This window comes from Lactuca sativa, chromosome 8 (assembly GCF_002870075.4).
Source record: "Lactuca sativa cultivar Salinas chromosome 8, Lsat_Salinas_v11, whole genome shotgun sequence".
NCBI classification, from domain to species: domain Eukaryota; kingdom Viridiplantae; phylum Streptophyta; class Magnoliopsida; order Asterales; family Asteraceae; genus Lactuca; species Lactuca sativa.
Genome location: NC_056630.2, coordinates 20,019,481 through 20,039,838, shown reverse-complemented (window position 1 = coordinate 20,039,838; position 20,358 = coordinate 20,019,481). Strand labels below are relative to the sequence as shown.

General features: G+C 40.0%; 2 protein-coding genes and 1 pseudogene across 2 annotated transcripts; 2 read left to right on the top strand and 1 right to left on the bottom strand.

Moving 5' to 3' along the window:
* Positions 1-8,679: 8,679 nt before the first annotated feature.
* LOC111919795 (thylakoid lumenal 15 kDa protein 1, chloroplastic) lies at positions 8,680-10,300 on the top strand. The gene is made up of 8 exons (XM_023915384.3): positions 8,680-8,837; positions 8,928-9,056; positions 9,159-9,254; positions 9,457-9,529; positions 9,621-9,682; positions 9,767-9,848; positions 9,926-9,986; positions 10,067-10,300. Exons 1-8 carry the CDS (start codon positions 8,739-8,741, stop codon positions 10,116-10,118), a joined length of 654 nt encoding a protein of 217 aa, XP_023771152.2. The 5' UTR covers positions 8,680-8,738; the 3' UTR covers positions 10,119-10,300.
* A 3,236-nt stretch (positions 10,301-13,536) lies between these two features.
* On the top strand, positions 13,537-13,986 carry LOC111919794 (uncharacterized). The gene has a single exon (XM_023915383.1). The coding sequence runs from the start codon at positions 13,537-13,539 to the stop codon at positions 13,984-13,986; it is 450 nt and encodes a 149-aa protein (XP_023771151.1).
* Positions 13,987-18,620: 4,634 nt separating this feature from the next.
* Positions 18,621-19,645, bottom strand: LOC111919636 (uncharacterized protein At2g29880-like; annotated as a pseudogene).
* Positions 19,646-20,358: the final 713 nt, after the last annotated feature.

Genomic DNA, 20,358 nt, shown 5'->3' with positions numbered 1-20,358 from the left:
AGTGGTACTCATGTCCCAAATGGAACTCCCAACCGATTCCTATGTAATCCGCGACCAAAAATTTCGAGAATGAGGTCTCACAATTGGCAAGTTTTCCCAACTTCCAATTTACACTATCCTCCAATCATACAGTCACCTGAGCCATCTTTCTTCCTAACAGGAGAGCGAAACTTATCCTAGTTTCAAAACCCCTTCTACTCCCATAACCTGATTGTTTCTCCCCCACTTAGCCTCAGCTAAGTCCTTACTGCCTGAGAAAACCCGAAGATTTACATTCCTTCCTTCCTTACTCGATAGGCATGCTAACCACCATCGCCCTATCCTTGCTAGCGATCTGTCTCTAGCCCACTCCAACTACTGTATGATTACCGAATACTAGATGAACACCTCCCGCATCCCTGATGCTAAAAAAAATCCTCTAAGCTCTTACTACTGTCCTTATAGTCCAAATAACTGGGCACAGACTCCTTGGTGATAAGCCACTTTCCTTGATGCTTCCGAAATTCATCTCGAACGCCCCGATTAGAACCATCAAACCCTGATGATGGTGGCTGACCACTCCCGAATCATTTTCAACCGTAACTGAGATGATACTGGACACTTCGAGCCCGAAGTGAAAGACGACCTACACTAGCTACTAATAGCTCCTGGTATGCAATTGGCATGTGACAATTCCAAAATACAATCCAAATACGAGCAGAGAGACAAATCATACATAAAATCGCCTGAGTCCAGGGTAAAAACTTCCCTAACTCACTTACGAATGAAAATAGCCATAAATACGTACCTGCAACATTCCTTTCTATAATCCAGATCTTCCGCATCTATCACTGCATGGCACTACCCTCTCGCCCATCCGTAAACCTCATAGTCGTTGGGGCAGGCGCACTCCCTGCTCCCCCCTCATCGTCGGGCAGTCGGTCCTCTTGTGGCCCACCTGATTGCAGTGAAAACATAATGGGCTTGCCCCCCGTGGGCAGTCCCTGCTGACGTGACCATCACTGCCACACTTGTAGCAGCCGGAACCCCTGGAACGACACACTCCCTCGTGTGGTTTCCCGCACGTGCTGCACTGACTTCGGCCCTGCCGACCCACTAATTGCTGATATGAAGTCTTGGGTCTCTTCCCGGGACCCTCCAAAGTGAATGCCTGATCTGACTTCCTCTTCGCAATGTGTTCCAGATTGATCTCCCTCTCCCTAGCTCTGGCAATCATAGAGTCCAGGGTCGGGCATGCCGAGAAGCTGACATTCTCCCGAATCTCCGCTCTCAACATGTCATGATAGCGGGTCCTCTGCATCTCATCATCCCCTGCATACTGAGGAACTAATAGGGCCCTCTCCCGAAACTTGGCGGTAATCTCCGCCACCGACTCTGTCGTCTGTCTCATGTCTAGGAATTCTCTGGTCAGCTGCTGAAGCTCCACTGCCGGCGCAAACTCCGCCCTAAACCTGGTCACGAAGTCTGACCAGGTCATAGCCTCGACGACCGAGGCTCCCAATGAGTCTTCAACTGACTCCCACCAATCTCTAGCTCTGTCTCTCAAACATGCCGCCGCAAAGCGGACCTTCGACCCATCCGGGCAGAAGCTCGTAAACTGTGCAGACTCAATGTCTGCGATCCATCTCCTGGCAGCAATGGGGTTCTTCACCCCGTGAAAATCCGGCGCACCACACCCTCTGAAGTCCTTGAAGGACAGCGTGCGCATACTTGCCTGGCCAGACACCAAATCACTCCTGAAAGCTCGGAGGCGATCCTCCATCAGCTCAATGATCCCCTCCTTGATCGACCCGAAAATGACCGGGGTCGCCTCAAGGATGCCTCTCGTAATCTCAGATGTGATGAACTCGTGCAACCCATCATCAACTGGTTCGGATCCCACGACCGAACCTGATCCTGAACTGGATCTTGACCCGCCCACTGGTCTCTCTCGCAACGTCACCGTGCTGAAAATATGACGCAACCACTATCAGAATATGGATCACTGCTGCAAGATCAAACACACGCACTACCAGGTTCCCGGTCTTGTCTCGGCCCTTCCCGAATCGAGTATGGATCCTTTGCTTTCAGTAGTACGGGTCCATACTACCTTCCAAATCTATCCGTACTTTCCTCAGGAACTGCTTCGACTCCACCAGGTCCCTTTCTACTACTTCTGCTTCTAGCACTACCTCATCCTAGGCTTACCCTAGGGAAACCTCTAACTCAGCTCAAACCAGTCCTCAGCTGCTGAAGGTCTCCTTGTGATGCCAATTAGCCATTACCTGGATACCATCACATGTGACGAGGCTCAGATAATCCTTCGAGTAAGAGACTCGTCCCTACAACGGTTGGACTCAGACAAGAGCTGCGCAATAGGGCCAAATCCAGTACTCTGAGATTATTTAACCCTGATCACATGTGACGTGACGTATCAACCTAATGGCTAACTCTCATCACTCAAAATCCCATGATGCACAAAGCAAGCAGCATTCGGACAAGGGGGAAATCTAACCACAACATACTCAAGCAATCATATCCAAATAGCAAGAATCTGAACTAGCATGCAACACAAACTCATAAACTCAGGCATAACATAAACAAGCTATCCTGCTACTGTCTAGCCAGCACTATCATGCAGCTCAAACACATATAATAGGCACATAAGGCACATAAACAGAGTATTAGTTTTCAAAACACATGTTCGTTATTAAAGTAAAACATTCTCAGGCTGACTAATCTATGGTGTGTGCCATGTGATCATCCCGAGCTCCATCATCCGCTACCGGAAGCACCTGAAACCAAAACTGAAAACCGTAAGCACGAAGCTTAGTGAGTTCCCCAGATACCACATACCATACAACCATTCATAGCCAAGAACCATACATAACCGACTTATCCATAATCAAGTAAGGTGCTATGTGCCAAACATAGTCTTGCCATTATGCCACGGGCCGCGCGTGGTCTTCCTGCTCAAGCCCGGGCCGCTCCCTGGGTCTTACAGACAAGTACCAAGGGCCACACCCTGGTCTTACAGACATGTGCCAAGGGTCACCCCCTGGTCTTTTATGCAAGTATCACAAAGACAACTGTACATACTACTCTACTTAGCTAAACAGCATACAGTGTGCCAGAAGCCACCTCCTGGTCTTTCATATATAATAGCATACAATGCGCCAGGAGCCACCTCCTGGTCTTTCATACATAATAGCATACAATGCGCCAGGAGCCACCTCCCGGTCTTTCATACATATTGCCTAGGGCTAACCCCCGGGTCTTCCTATCATCCATAATAACATATTGTGTGCCAGGAGCCGCCCCCTGGTCTTTCATGCATATTCTAAATGGGCCGGCATTGGTGCCTTAGACCCATACAAACAGTGAGGAGACTCACCTCGCACTGCTGAACTCTGTTGATAATCCTCTGGCTGCTGACCGACAACTCTCTGAACTCCTGCTCCACTAGCTCCCCGAGCTACCAATATCAATGCAACACTTAGTCTAACTATCCCCCGAAAGTCAACTAAGTCAACTCTGGTCAAGGTCAAAGTCCTGGTCAAAGTCAACCTTCCAGGTCATCCCTACTCGCCGAGTCACCCTATTGACTCGCCAAGTTCATATGTTCAGAGTCCTCCTCTTAGCAACTCACTCGCCGAGTCAGTCCATGACTCGCCGAGTCTACCGATTACCGAGTCCTGACCTGTCCAACTCAACGAGTCTCCATTCGACTCACTATTTCGAGTCTCAACTCGAAGGGTTTGGGGTTTCGCGACCTGACTCATCGAGTCCAAAAACAGGCTCGCCGAGTCCAAGACAATCTTCATCCAACTCGCCGAGTTGTTCTTCCAACTCGCCGAGTTCAATGGCCAAGTTCATTCGACTCGACGAGCTGTTCGTCCCACTCGTCGAGTTCCTCCTCATCTTCAAGCTACTCGCCGAGTCCACTCAAAGGACTCGCCGAGTCCATCTGGTCCTTCATACATGCAGAGAACTTTTGAGTCATGCAGGGACTCAAATATGTAGATCTATCATTCCCAAGCCTATTCGTCACGTAAAGTTGCAAACTTTACGTGTAGAGAAGGAGATTGTAACACCCAAAGTTTTGAAGGTCAAGAAAGGAAGGAAAACCTTAATGTTAAGGGGCGACTCGGCGAGTCCAAGGAGGAACTCGGCGAGTCAGAGCGGGATCTGGGTCGAGGAGTAAGTGACCGACTCGGCGAGTCGGCCAAGGTGACTCGGCGAGTCTGGTCTATGCGTGGAAAACCCTAAATGCGGGACTTGGAGCCTATATAAACGTCTTAATCTTCCTCCTAGGGTTCCTTACTGCCTCTTTAGCCCTGGATACCAAACCCTAGCCGTTATATCCATTGATTGAGCCATTTATTGCCTTCAAGAGTGCATTAAGCTTGGAGAAAGAAGGAGAATCTTGAGAGTGCAAGAAGGGGGCTGTAGATCCGGGATTGGGAAGACATTTCTGAGCTTTTGGAGGTATAAACTAGTTCCTGGACCCTTTTTGCACCTAGATCTATGTGTGGTTGTTGGGGCTCTTTAGCCATAATGATATTATTTTGAGTTAGAAGCCGGATCTAGATTTGTTACTTCAGATCCAAGTGTATTATGGTCTGGAGAAGCATAAAGTATCAACCCTTGAGTCGATTTTGAAGCCCCTTGGCCTTAAACCCTAGTTTATGATGCTTTTTGCCTAGATCTCCCTCTCTACACGTAAAGTTTGCAACTTTACGTGGGGAATATGCTTGGGAAGGGTAGATCTACAGTTTGGAGTCCATGCATGACTCAAAATTCCTCTGCATGTATGTAGATCTAAATGGACTCGACGAGTAGCTTGAAGATGAGGAGGAACTCGACGAGTGGGATGAACAGCTCGTCGAGTCGGATGAAGATGGGCATGAACTCGACGAGTTGGATGAACAACTCGACGAGTAGGATGAAGATTTCCTTGTGCTCGGCGAGTCTGCTCTTGGACTCGACGAGTCAGGTCGCGTAGTCCCAAACCCCTCGAGTTAAGACTCGAGTCAGCGAGTCGAGCAAGGACTCAGTGAGTTGGATAGGACAGGAATCGGGAATCAGTAGACTCGGCGAGTCAGGGGCTGGCTCGGCGAGTCATGTCGCGAATGGAAGGACCCTGAGTATGTGAACTCGGCGAGTCAGTAAGTGGACTCGGCGAGTAGGGTTGACCTGGAAAGGTTGACTTTGACCAGGACTTTGACTTAGACCAGGACTTTAACTGTCGAGGGTCAGTTATACTAAGTGCTGCATTGATATTGATAGCTCGGGAAGCTAGTAGAGCAGGAGTTCAGAGAGTTGCCGGGCAGCAGCTAGTGGGTTCATCAGCCAGTGCAGGTGAGTTTCCCTTTGTATGAATGGGTCTACGGCCACAATGCCGGCCCATGTAGTTATGAGTAGAAGACCTAGGGGTTAGCCCTAGGCGCAGTATGCTAGTATGATATTCAGGACGAGGTCCAATGATAGAGGGCGGGTGCCCAAGGAATGGTTTATGTGATAGCTTATGCTTGTTGTCTGTGTGATACTTGTATGTGCCTGGTAGGGAGGTGAGTGTGGGCGAGGTCCCGTATCTCACCAATAGCAGAGTGTGGATGGTGTTCCACATATCAATAGCAGCAGATCAGGGGCTAGGCCCAAGTTAGGGAAGGAGTGAGGGTGGGCTGGGCCCGTACCTTACTATCAGCAGGAATATGGACGGGGTTCCATGACTCATCAGTAGCAGGACAAGGGCGGGGCCCAGAGATAGGCGAGGCCTTAGGACCAGATCCGTTAGTATGTGTTTAGCTTATGTGATGTGATATGATATGTTAGTGGGCGAGGCCCTGTGACAGGCGAGGCCTAAGTGAAACAGATTTGTATCCGAGCGGGGCTCGAAGCCAGGCGGGGCCGTTGTAGCGGGTGAGGCCCGAGGTAGGGGGCGAGGCCCAGGATAGTGGGTGTGGCCCAGTATGTGCAGTATGTGGTTATGCATGGTATATGGTAGGGTGGGGAACTCACTAAGCTTCGTGCTTACGGTTTTCAGTTTTGGTTTCAGGTACTTCCGGTAGCGGAGGGAAGAGCTCGGGGTGATCGCATGGCACACACCATAGTTTAGACAACCTGGGAATGCTTACTTTGATAACGAATATGTAATTTGGAAACTAATACCTTGTTTATGTTTTGAAATGATGAATTTGTTTAACGTAATGTTTTATTAAAAGAAATTTTTAGTCTTGAATTTTGGGACGTTACAAGATCTAAGCAAAATACACCATAAACTAGGGTTTAAGGCAAGGAGGCTCCATAATCAACTCAAGGGCTGCTACTTTATGCTTCTCAAGACCATATTATGCTTAGATCTGAAGTAGCAACTTCAGATCTGGCTTCTAACTCAAAATAATAACATTATGGCTAAAAAGCCCCGACAACCACACATAGATCTAGGTGCAAAAAGGGTCCAGGAACTAGTTTATTACCTCCAAATGCTCAGAATGAACTCACAATCCCAGATCTACAGTCCCTTCTTGCTCCTCCAAGTTCCTTCTTCCTTCTCCAAGCTTTAATGCACCTTCCAAGGCAACAAATGGCTCAATCAAAGGATATGACGGCTAGGGTTTGGTATCCAGGGCTAAAGAGGCAGTAAGGAACCCTAGGAAGAAGATTAAGACGTTTATATAGGCTCCAAGTCCCGAATTTAGGGTTTTCCATGCACAGACCAGACTCGCCGAGTCACCTTGGCCGACTCACCGAGTCGGTCACTTACTCCTCGACCCGGATCCCGCTCGGACTCGCCGAGTTCCTCCTTGAACTCGCCGAGTCGCCCCTTAAAATCAAGGTTTTCTTTCCTTTCTTGGCCTTCAAAACTTTGGGTGTTACAACGCCCCCGCGTAATAACTCTTACACTAGTACGCCCCACATGCTAGGGTATTTCCTTAAACCCTAATTCCTTCCAGAGGCCATAACTTCTTCATTTTAAGCCCGATCTTGACTATCCTTATATCCACGAATAGGTAACGAGGAACTCTACGCTTTAATCAACTCATACTTGCCTTAATTTTCCCGAATAATAACCCAATTTCCATAAAAACCCGAGCTAGCATATTACCAAAATACTATTTGGCTCCAAAACACAAACCGAACACCCGGATCATCTAAATTACATCATCCACCTCCAAATGAGTAACAATTCAGAACAGGGCGTTACATTAGCTTTTCTGAACTTTTACCTTTTAGTTTTAATGTTTTTTTTACATTTTTCAAAAGTTACACAACTAGATTGTCGAAGACTTCTACACAAATAAAAACAATAGTTTTCAGCTTTTAGTTATCAGCTATCAACTAATTTTGCCAAATACGTCCATAATCAGGGGCAGAGCCATAATTTTAGTATAGGGGGGCTTCTATCTATCAATAGTTTTTAAAACAAGCTTGTTGAAAATTACATAATGACCGTTTGGACCGACTGGAGTGATACTTCGATTTTTAAAGTTGGTGTGGTCCAAGTTTAATAGATAATTATCTAATATCATCACGTTGATGACTTGAATATCTTAAAATTAAAAGTCATTCTCTGGTTACTTCTCCAAATTTTGGCACATCATTATTTTCAGGTTCCATATTAACCAGCTCTTCCGTAGTATAATTCCTTTTGGCTTGTCGGTGTATATTGTGAACATCGTCGTTAGTATTATCATCAACCGGGTGCAATTATAGGTCATATACATCTTTTATTTGTTTGAAAAATATCGATGGTTTTTTATGCTATTATTATAATAAACCAAATTATCATTCATAATTAACTTTTAATTACAAGTTACAGAAAATAAAATTTGTAATACAAAATTAAAATTCACCTGCTTATTGATTATAAAGTTAAAATTGCAGTGGTTTACCGATATAGTCGTCGACGAATAAAAACCGTAATGGATTATCTTCGTCATCGTCAAATTAAATAAATATGAACAAGATTTGATGAATTAATATACATGGGATATAAATCAGCAATTAAAATAAAAATAAATCGGATGGAGGTGATGTGATTATATGGGCTCAATTTTGGTTGTAACTCTTATACCCTATTACCCTAATTGTTTTTTCATTATAATAATTGATTTTTAAAGAAATTGGAGGGGGTTGCATATTAGTAATAAACAATGTGGGCTAAATATTTAATTAATGGACTCATTTTATAAAAGATTGGAGGGGGCAGGGCATCCGGCATCCGACAGCCGTCTCATTGTCTCCGCCACTGTCCATAATACGAGTTTCTCACGGCTGACCATCTCACAACCATGTCACGTGGTGCCTCATATTACTTTCCTGCGTCATACGTCTTCTAATAGTGTTCTTGCGAGATTTGAGTGATGTTGTAGTGAATTAGAATTCTTACAACATTTCTTATCATTTTGAGTTTTTCAAATCCATTAATAACATTCTACTTTGTTTGGGACTTGTTGACCAAAGTACTACTTTTAAAGCATATTTACTTTGTTTATATGCCATTATACCTGTAGGAATCAATTTTCATACTTTGGCTACCTTATTCACATAACATAAGTTTGCATTTTTTGCTTTTATATTACATATTGTATTTGAGGTTTATGCTTCAAATTATTTGTAGTCTGTACCTATACATACAATCATACATATACGTTATTTTTTATATAAAGAAATAAATAAATCAAAAGTAACCCTGCCTAGTGCCTAGTCATGTACGGATTATCTATTCATATGATTTCTCCCCCACAAACTTGACAATGGCGGTTCTCAACTTCACCTTCTGTTGCTCCAAACTTCACTGTCTCCCTCCTTCCAAACCCTCTTCTCCAATTCTTCAAATCCCTTCTTCTCCACAGGTACAGTTTAATTCTCTTTCTTTTTTATCACTTAATTTCATGTTTAATCTTCTTCCTAACATCCATGAAACAAGTAAATTACTTGAACAGGTACGAACCCAATACAAAATCACTGATGACTCCCCCATTAGTTTTTCGGAATCCATGTCCAAAGTATGCATAACAGCTCTAGTCTCTGCTTCCCTCTTCTTCGCTGCTGATCCTGCTCTTGCATTCAAGGTTACTTCATCTCTTCTATTAATTGTGACATAATTTTTTGAAATCATGAAATTGAGTTTTGGGATTTGAACTTCTGATTGTTACAAACATGTTATTATTAAGGGTGGAGGACCATATGGTTCTGAAGTGACGAGAGGCCAGGATCTTACAGGAAAGGACTTTAGCGGCAGGACTTTGATCAAGCAGGATTTCAAAACGGTATCATGATATGAAAAATTCGAGTTTCGCAATTGAAATCGCATCAAATTCCTTACAAAACTCGAAATTAATAAGCTTCAATTATAATTCTAGTTCATTGTATTCGGGTTCACAAACACAAATTGTTAATTATATGATCTAGAATCTGTTCAAAAAGTTTTTTGTTCTAACTTTTCTCTCCCCCTCCCCCCTTTTGATCCAGTCGATTTTGAGACAAGCTAATTTCAAGGGTGCAAAGTTACTTGGAGCTAGCTTCTTTGATTCGGATTTAACAGGTGTTTCATCCTTTTTATTAATCTTCAATTCATTAACAAACACCATGTCAATTTGGGATTTTGAAAGTGATGATCTGTTTCATGATTTCAGGAGCTGATCTTTCAGATGCAGATCTTAGAGGCGCAGATTTCTCATTAGCAAACGTAGCAAAGGTGAGAAAATCCTTCAAATTATCAATCACTACATGATTATTAAAAACGAATTCAATTCACGCCCTTTTTCTCTAATTTTGACAGGCGAATTTGACAAATGCTAACTTGGAAGGAGCACTGGTTACAGGGAACACATCATTCAAAGGATCAATCATAACAGGCGCAGGTTAAATTACAATTGCATTCAGTAAAAAAAGATTGTTTTTTATTTCAGTTTTATAAAAAAATTGTTATTCTGGACAGATTTCACTGATGTCCCTCTAAGAGAAGATCAAAAGGAATATCTTTGTAAAATTGCAGATGGGTAATGTATTTAATTGTCATTTGTTTGAGTATGTTTTTGTATGGAGTTCTAAAAATGATTCACTGCTTCTGTATTTTCAGGGTGAATTCTGTAACAGGCAATGATACACGAGAGACATTGTTTTGCAAATAGCATGGCTTGTTGTTAATTCTGTAAGTTGAGTAAAAACTTTATCATTCTTTTAATTTTATTTTTTGAAAAGTTCCCTCATTTTGATTGAGGATCATTTTATGTTGGTGTTTGTTGAATTCTTAACATAAATGCTATAGAGATACGTTGATATCATTACATTAATTGTTAGCTTTGTTTTGTTATGATGTTATCCATGTTCCAGTTTTCGGCTATGAAACAACTAGCAATTAGTTTTGACAAACATGCCATACTCACTATTTAGTGGTAGGAAAATCTAGGGGTGAACATGATATCTAAATAAAGGGGTTTGGGTTGACCCGCCAAATAAATGGGTCGTGTTCTGGTTAGTATTTGGGTTTTCGGGTTAACCCGCCAACCCGTATAGTATATTTGATTTAAAAATTATGTTTAATGTTTATATACTTATGTCTTATTATGATATGTTTGTTTTGTCCGTTATGATATGTCCGTTTTAGATTTAACTATATTATATTAGATTTAAAAATAATATTTAGTATTTATGTTAACGGGTCAACCTGCCATCCTATTACCTGAATCTGACCCACAAACCATATAATTAAACAGGTTAGATGGGTCGTATCCGAGTCATAGTTATCGATAGCGAATAGCGGTAAATAGCGACGAGCTACTTATAAGCTATGTAGCGATAGCGATAAAATAGCAAACGCTATTTCATATTTAGCGATAGGCATAAAAATATTAAAAATATTTATTATGTTCAAATACTATAGTTATTATAAATTTATAATCAATAAATAAGGAAACCAACCATTAAGCTAGATAAAAACGTTCAAAACTTCAACCCTTATCTCTTTTATTCTGATTTATCCCTTAAAAAAGGAGAAAAAAAAAACCCTAATGTCGCTATTTACCCTGCTATCTATCGCTAAGCACTCAGTAGCGACCATATACCCATACGCTACGCTATTCGCTATAGCAACCGCTATGGTCGCTTCGCTATTGACAACTATGGTCCGAGCGTGACACAAATAATTATATGGGTCGTGTACGGGTTGATACATTTCGACCCGTCAACCCGAACATGACATGAATATCACCCCTAGAAACATCCTTCCTATTAAAGAATTTTGATTTCATCAATGGATTCGTTCAAACGCCCGAGAGAATAAAAGTCTTATGGAAAAGTCATTTAGGGACGAATTGTCCAAACGCTTCGAACTATAAACTAATATTCATAACTTGTGTGCAAGTACATTGACAATTTTTGTAATTTAGGCATTAATTTATTTTGATATTTATTCATTAGTGTTATTAATAAGTTCTATAAATTAACCCGTACCTTGGTGGATATGGGGATAGGGTATGCGAAGCCGTTCTGAAAAGAAGTTGCTTAATATCATGGCCAAGCACGAGCCCTATCCCCATATCCTCCCAAAGCGGAGAGTTGTAGTGGGCCGTCGAGACCTGTTTTTAAGAAGTTCTACAATTAAATAGTTCTTTTATGCAATTACAAAGTAAGTGTATAATAGAAGGTTGGTAAGAATAAACTAAAACAAACTACATATGAATTTACAGTGAAATATTATACTCACCTAAACATTAAAAAGAAAATATGGCAAAACTTAAAACCAAATATGGCAAAATTGGCAAAACTTAAACCAAAAATGGCAAAATGAGAGGTTTGGAAGGCTAATAACTAAAGCTTACGTTTGATATGAAAAAGAATAATCACAAAAATAACCAAACATAATGGGTAAAAAAACGAGAGGTTAGGAAGGCTAATAACTAGAGCTTACATTTGAAATGAAAAAGAATAATCACAAAAATAACCTACATGATATAGGCTAATAAATGCGGTTGTTTTGTTTTTACTATATTGAATGCGAGTTATTTGTGAAATTCAATAGAAAATCACAAAATAAGAACTCATGTCATGTGTGGAATTAGGTGGACGTTGAATTAGGTGGGCGTTGGAGCACTTCCTCTCCGTCGTTGTTGGCGACAATCCCAATGTAATGAATTGTTCTCATTTACGAAATACAAAATTTTTAGGGAAACTTAAAGGCATAGTTTTCTGTTTTTCATAGAAGGTTGTAGATAAGAATAAGGCTGAGGGGAGTGGTGCTGAGTGCACCGAGCTCCACCTCAGCTCCAGCTAAGAAAAGAATAATCAAAGAAGAGAGAGGAGGGTATGGTTGCCGAATGGGAGAGAAGGAAGGAGAGAAGAAGGAGGAAGAAGAAACAAACTCGGCATGCCACCGCCGAGTTGCCCTTTCGAGCTCGGCTAGTCGAGTGGACGGCTCGGTGTTCGCCGAGCACACGTAGGACTCATCGAGTTCCTCGCTGAACCCACTGTGAAGCCTAAACATGAACATAAGTAGTCAGCCCCGGTTATCACCATGGGCAAGGTGAGCATATGCACAGGGCCCACCATTTTAAAGGGACCAATTTTTTTATTTTTATATTATAGTCAGTTTTTAGGCCCAAATGCAAAGCTTTTCCAGACCAATCCTCTAATCGAGATCAATCGTACACTCGTAGTCCACACACGAAGGCAGCAAAGCGATCATTCAGAAGGGTCGATTACTTAGATTAATCGATTACGGAAATCACTCGATCATTCGATCGCCCACTACTGCAGTCGTGCTAATCAGGTAATCAATTTATAGTTTTATATTTATTCCATATTAAGGACATAGAGCCCAAAGATACAGAGCCCAGTGATAATACACAACAGCCCAGCTCATGAATACAACACGTGCACAAGCATTGTCCAGTTGTTATTCAGTTGTATATTCAATTATATAGTCAATATAGTTCCTATATGTACTCCTATAGAATAACTTGTATTCAACTGTGTATTCAGCCTATATAAGGTATGTAAATCAATTGAATAGAATCAATAAATTCATTCTTAAGTATATGTTCTGTTATGGTATCAGAGCTCATATAGCTCCTTCGAGTCTTCCCAAAATCTCGATCCTTCAAAACTTCCACTCAAATCAAAAGCAATATGACGTCGATTGTTGAAGTCACCACTCATACCCACTTCCCAATCAAACTCACAGCCTCCAATTTTCCTGTCTGGCGAAAGCAAGTGGTCGCAACCCTAATCGGTCTTGGACTTGACGACTATATAAAAGACTCTACTGAATCAAACTTACCGCCACCAAAAGTTCTATCCACCGACAACACAAAATCAAACCCAACTTATCTCCTCTGGTTCCGCCAAGATCAAATTATTCTTGGTGCTCTACTTGGAAGTTGTTCATAAACTATCCAACCAATTGTTTCATCTGTTGAGACTGCACAACAAGCATTTAAACGCCTCACTGAAAGTTATGCAAGCGTCTCCAGGTCTTGTATAATCTCATTGAAGTCCAGATTGGAAAACAATCCCAAAGGTACTCGCTCCATCACTGAATTTCTTCTTGATATGAAGAACATAGCAGATGATCTTGCTTTAGCTCAAAGTCCTGTTGATGATGAAGACCTAATTGTCCACATACTGGGACAACTAGTTGAAGACTATACACATATCTCCTCTGCTCTTAAAATCATAGACACACCCATCACTTTTCCTGATCTCTTTAATAAACTAGTAGATCATGAACGCCACCTAAAAGACACTCAACCAACACCGGTCATTACCACTGTCAACAACACTCAAAAGTACTCTAACAAATATTCACCTAGACTCAACTATGACAACCGAAACTCAAACAGGTACAATAACTCAAGTGAAAGATCATATCGCCCTCCTGTTCAACACAATGGAAGAAACAACTATCAAAGAAGTAACCGCAATACTAGCTACTGTCAATCTTGCAATATACATGGGCACGAAACTAAAGATTGTAGGAAGCTTGCACGATTTCTCAAATAAAACAACATTACAATCAACATGAGCTCTTCATCAAGTCCAGTGGTCAACACCACTTCAAGAAACTCCTCTTCGTCTCCACCGCCATGCATGTTTGACAATGATGCATCTAATCATGTAGCATCTAATCCCGCATCGTTCCACACATTATCAGAATATGGAGGACCCGATGAAATTGTGTTGGGTAATGGTAAAGCCCTATCTATCTCTCACACTGGTCATTCCACTCTTCCAACTTCCTCCCGTCCTCTAAATCTTCACAATGTTTTATTTGTTCCTAAGTTAAGAAATAATCTCATCTCAGTAGCTAAACTATGTAAATCTAACCATGTTTTTGTTGAATTTTTCTCCACTTTCTTTCATGTCAAGGACCTGCGCACGGGAACAATACTCATGCGGAGAGTGAACGTCAATGATGTATACTATGCAGCCATCTGTTCCCTTCGCAAGCTACCACAAATAAACTCAATGGTCATCTCAAATAAATCAATCCTTTCCTGGCATCACAAGCTTGGTCACCCGTCTATCAAAGTTTTGAAGTTTCTTTTAAGTCTTTTAGGATTATCATGTAATAAAGTATCATCAATTTCGTTTCATTATGATTCATGCTCTATCAATAAAAGCCACAAATTACCTTTTGGTACAAACTCTTTCAAAGTATCTAAACCACTGGAACTTGTTTATTCAGATGTGTGGGGTCCAGTACAACCTTCGAATGATGGCTACACTTACTATGTCACATTTTTTGATTTCTACTCCCGTTATATTTGGTTGTACCCAATGAAAAACAAGTCTGATGTCTCCACTTGGTTCCCACAATTTCGAACGCTTGTTGAAAAATATTATAATACCCCTTTTGTCTCTTTATTCACTGATAATGGAGGAGAATTCATTAAACTCGCCTCATACCTCCAGCAACATGGTATATCTCACTTTACTACTCCTCACACGCCAGAACAAAATGGCATAGCTGAGAAACGCCATAGACAGATAGTTGAAACTGGACTCTCCCTGTTACATCATGCTAATCTCCCTCTCACATTCTGGACCCATGCGTTCCAAACAGTTGTTCATCTTATCAACTGACTACCCGCACCAGTTCTTGCTTTTCAATCACCCTATGAAAAACTACACAACACATCTCCCACATATCAAAAGCTAAAACCCTTTGGTTGCTTATGTTACCCATGGTTGAAACCTTATTCTTCCTCCAAACTCCATCCAAGATCCAAGAAATGCATCTTTCTTTGTTATTCTTCCTCCAAATCAGCCTATAAATTTTATGAACCTACCTCGCATCGCTTATATCACTCTCGCCATGTTAAGTTTATTGAGCATATCTATCTGTGCCAAACTGAAACCTCCTTCTCGCTACCCACTGCTGATAATTTTTGCTCTACATCTTATATCGAGTCTGATGTGACTCCTACCTCCACAAATCCACCTTGTTGTCCTCCATCTTCTATCACTAACACCATACCCATCACTACTTTACCAACCAACTCCACTACCACAGATGATGATAACTCATCACTTCCATCATCACCGCCACATTCGTCATCTCCTCAACCCGCATCCCCCTTACCACCACCTGTTCGCATGGCTCCTCCAACATCCCCACCAGCTGCAACTATATTTGCTCACCCAATTCGAAACAGAAAACGCAACCCAAAATACTTTAATGCCAGTCTCATTAACACTACTACCCTACATCCAATACCCTCCTCCCTTGAGCCTTCTACTCACAACCAAGTGCTTAAAGATCCTAAGTGGCGACATGCTATGAACCTAGAATACAATGCACTACCTCAGAATCAGACATGGGTTCTCGTTCCCTCTTCCAATCATACACCTATCGGATGTAAGTGGATCTTTCGAATCAAAAGAAATCTAGATGGATCTGTTTCTAAATACAAGGACCGTCTTGTCGCCAAGGGCTATCTTCAACAACATGGAAAGGATTACTTTGACACATTTAGCCCTGTTACCAAACCTGTCACCATTCGAACTATTCTCTCTATAGCACTTGTAAACAACTGGCCCTTACGTCAATTGGACGTAAATAATGCCTTTCTTCACGGCACACTTCATGAAGAAGTGTTCATGTCCCAACCACCTGGATATAGCCACCCTCAATATCTGAACCATATTTGCAAACTAAAACAATCTATCTATGGTTTAAAGCAGGCCCCACGTGCATGGTATATCGAACTTACTACCTTTCTTCTTCATTTCGGCTTCAAAAAAATCCCTAGCCGATGTTTCCTTATTCATCTATCATAATCAAGGAGTCACTTGCTATTTTATGGTCTATGTCGATGACATATTTATCACAGGAAACAACTCAAAATTTATTGACTCCTTCATTCAAGCCTTAAGCACAAAATTCTCTCTCCAAGATCTTGGAATGATCCATCAATTTTTAGGAGTAGAAGTCATTCCTACTCCTACAGACCTCTTCCTTTCCCAACACAGACATATCTGAGACATTCTACTCCAGTATCATATGGACGGAGCTAAAGACGTGACCACACCCTTAAGTGCTACTGAACCTTTGTCTCTTGTAGATCAATCACCCACAGTTTATGCTACTCCATACCGAAAAATTGTAGGCTCTCTACAGTACTTAGCCTTCACCCGCCCCGACATTTCATTTGCCATAAACAAACTCTCACAGTTCATGCATAATCCCCGACAAACTCATTGGCAAGCCCTCAAATGGTTACTTCGTTATCTTAAAGGCACCATTCATCATGGGCTTCTCCTTAATAGAAACTCTTCTTCAACACTATCGGTCTTTTCAGATTCTGATTGGGGTGGTATTCATAGTGCGGGAAGATCAACTACAACTTATTTACTATATCTTGGTACCAATATAGTTTCCTGGAAATCAACAAGGAAAAAGTCTGTTTCTCGCTCATCCATGGAAGCTGAATACAAGGCGCTTGCAAATGTATCAGCTGAACTCATTTGGCTCAAAAACTTATTAACTGAATTAGGGGTACCTACAACCACTACTCCAACGTTGTTCCGCGACAAGGCTAGAGATACTTACCTATGTGCTAATCATGTGTATCACTCTCGAATGAAACATGTGGCCCTTGATTATCACTTTGTTAGAGAACAAATTGTTGTTGGTCTTCTCACAGTTCTTCATGTCCATTCTCAAGACCAACTTGCAGATATGTTAACCAAGCCTCTCACTCGAGCACCATTTCTACGTAACAGATCCAAGATTGGAGTATTCGATGGATCCTCCATCTTGCGGGGGCGTATTAAGGATATAGAGCCCAGTGATAATACACAACAGTCCAACTCATGAATACAACACGTGCACAAGCATTTTCCCGTTGTTATTCAGTTGTATATTCAATTATATAGTCAATATAGTTCCTATATGTACTCCTATAGAATAACTTGTATTCAACTGTGTATTCGGTCTATATAAGGCATGTAAATCAATTGAATAGAATCAATAAATTCGTTCTCAAGTATATGTTCTGTTATTCCACACTTCCATAGACCAAATTGATAGATTATTTGATTTCTTCAGAAATTTTGTTCATCGTATTCTATGATAATTAGGTTTTAGGCGTCGTATGTGTAAAATATAATGTGAATTTATTTAGTGTCTTTAAAGGGATGAATAAATAGTATGTATCGACAATAAACAGAATACGAATGAAGTATGCAGTCTTGCAGTTAGACCTACCAAATTTTAAAGTTCTATTTAAACTTAAAACCAACACTTAAAAGGTACAAAATGTATTAAAATAGCATGTAAAGCAGGCATATATAATTTAATATATATCTTGTACCAAGAACACATATTACCCCCACGTTCTTGAATTTGATCATAAAGCTATATTTATGTCAGGTTGCACAAGTTTAGCTTCAAATTTGAGTAATTAGTCAACACTAATACAATTTTTCCATTTCTGCTTATTAATAAAACTAAACTTGATATAAGCCTATGGTTAATTTAATTAGCTTTTAAGTGTGCATTTGGTACAGACAAATGGAATTGTAGCAGAGAATGGAAATACAGAGAAAGATAATTAAGCTAGAGAAATAGGATTGACACTCATGTTTGGTAGAACTGAAAGTCCACTAGAGAAATGTTTTTGAGAATCATTTCTCTTGTTTGGTTGTATTAAGTAATGAAATGGGAATGAGTTTTTTTACCTTGTTTATTCATTTTCAAACAACATTTTTTGTAAAAAATGATTATGATTTACATCTTAATCAGTCAAAATATGCATCTTTTATGATTTTAATTTTTCATTTTAACATTAATTGCTACCAAATAATTTATTTTCTAATCAATTAATATTATTTTATATACATCTTATATTGGAAAACATATTTCTAATATAAATAAATAACTTACAACTAGATTTTAGAGAAATATGAAAATCATACTATTCAAAAACTATGTCCAACATATGATATGCAGAAAAGTAAAATTCAATATTCCTAACAACTAAAAAAAGATAATTATATCTAATATAGAATGTGCAAAGGGTCAACTTCAATATTCGTAAAAAAAGTTTAAAAAAAACATAACTTAAAATAGTCTAATCATGATATTGAGTCATCCGCAATCATTTTCATGTAACAAATCTTTTCTTTTTCCGTCATGATAAAAAATGATCGGGCGCGGAATTGATCTTTACTAAATATTTAATCGCCTTAATTCGTGGTTTGACATTGATATTTGGGATGTGTTGTATATCTTCGATAACTTTATGTATCATATCATATGCTTCCTTATTTTCTTGTCTTCCTATATTGTATATTGTTTCAGTAAGTTTCTCACCAACCTCCTTGAAAGTATCTTTCATTTCTTTCGCTACTTCCTTATAAGAGCTATTGGTGTCATCAGATGGAGGCCTTTTGCGTTTACTATTGACACGATCAGTTTGTTGTGTCTCTTCAACAATATCTTCCAACCCTTCCACATCAACAGGTGAGTTTCTTTGTGTCTCTTCAGTCACATCTTCGTCTCCAAGATCAGTAGCTCCATTACCAGTAGCTTTATCCTTACCAAAGATTTTACAGAGGTTATCGAATTAGGGAAATGGTTTATCGCGAAAACATGCAACACCTTTATGACTCTACAAGAAATATAAAAAATTAATTGGTTAGTATAACTTTCCAATCTATATTAATGATGCTAAAAATACTACAAACATAATCATTATAGTACCTTTATGTACTCATCCCAAACTTCAGCATCGGCTGTAACACAACATTTATCCGTATCCCAGCCTAATCCACTCGTGTTTGTTCCATATACCATATCGTGTACGATGTTGAAATGGTTTTTCCATGTCTTCATCCTTGATTTAATATGAGGCTCTGCTTTCAAACCTGAGTTAGGGAGACTTACATCTAGTAATTGTTGCACTGCCTTCAAATAAACAGGTTTGAATCCGTTGTCAGCATCACCATACTTTCCGGATACATGTAACTCTAGCAATGCTTCAATCAACTTTGCATCTTCTTCCGTGGTCCATGTGTGTTTGCTTCGCCCATGCCTACAAAAAAATTTACAGTAGATGCTTGAAATAGTAATTCAACCACTAAACATAATATTGTCACACCAAATAATGAATACAAAAGACAACAATCCTAACAAAAAAGTGATGTCATTTGCCATATATGTATTATTATTGAATGAAATATGAAAAGTTGAAAACCTAAATTACTTATAGGTATTCGTATAAAAGTGCACATATAAATTTGAAAATTAATGCATACTAAAACACCTCTGTCGAAATCATTGTAATTCCAAATTATTGCAATATTAAAACAACCATGTGAAATCTTATGTACCATAAAAAAGTATATATGCAAACCATTAATAAAAAAAGTATTCCTATGAGCAATGGCTTTTCCAAAAAGCAAATTGGAAACAAAATAAAAAAAAATAATAAAAAAAAAAAAAACACAGGCGTCAACCAAATAAAAGTACACACGAGTAATTGTATGGATGAAAAAGAAATAAAAAAAACCACACCATCAATTGAGAAATAGTAGAAATAGGAGTAGCGTTTGATCGACAAGAATGGGACGTGATGGGGGGTAGAAGTAACACAGCAGTAGGGTTTATCGTGAAGATTTATGAAAGTGAGGGAATAGATCGACTTATATTGAAACGTAATTGTTGACGAGAAGATTCGAACGTGATACCCTATTGACACATAGAAGCGTGAGATCAATTCTCCGCTTTTTTTTCCAAGAGTTGTTTCTCCCATTTTCTCTATAAAATATAGAGAATTAATTAGGTGGAAATGGAAATAAATTATTTCTCATTCTCTCCTTTTTAAGTACTAACCAAACAAAAGAAGTGAATACATTCCATTTTTCTGC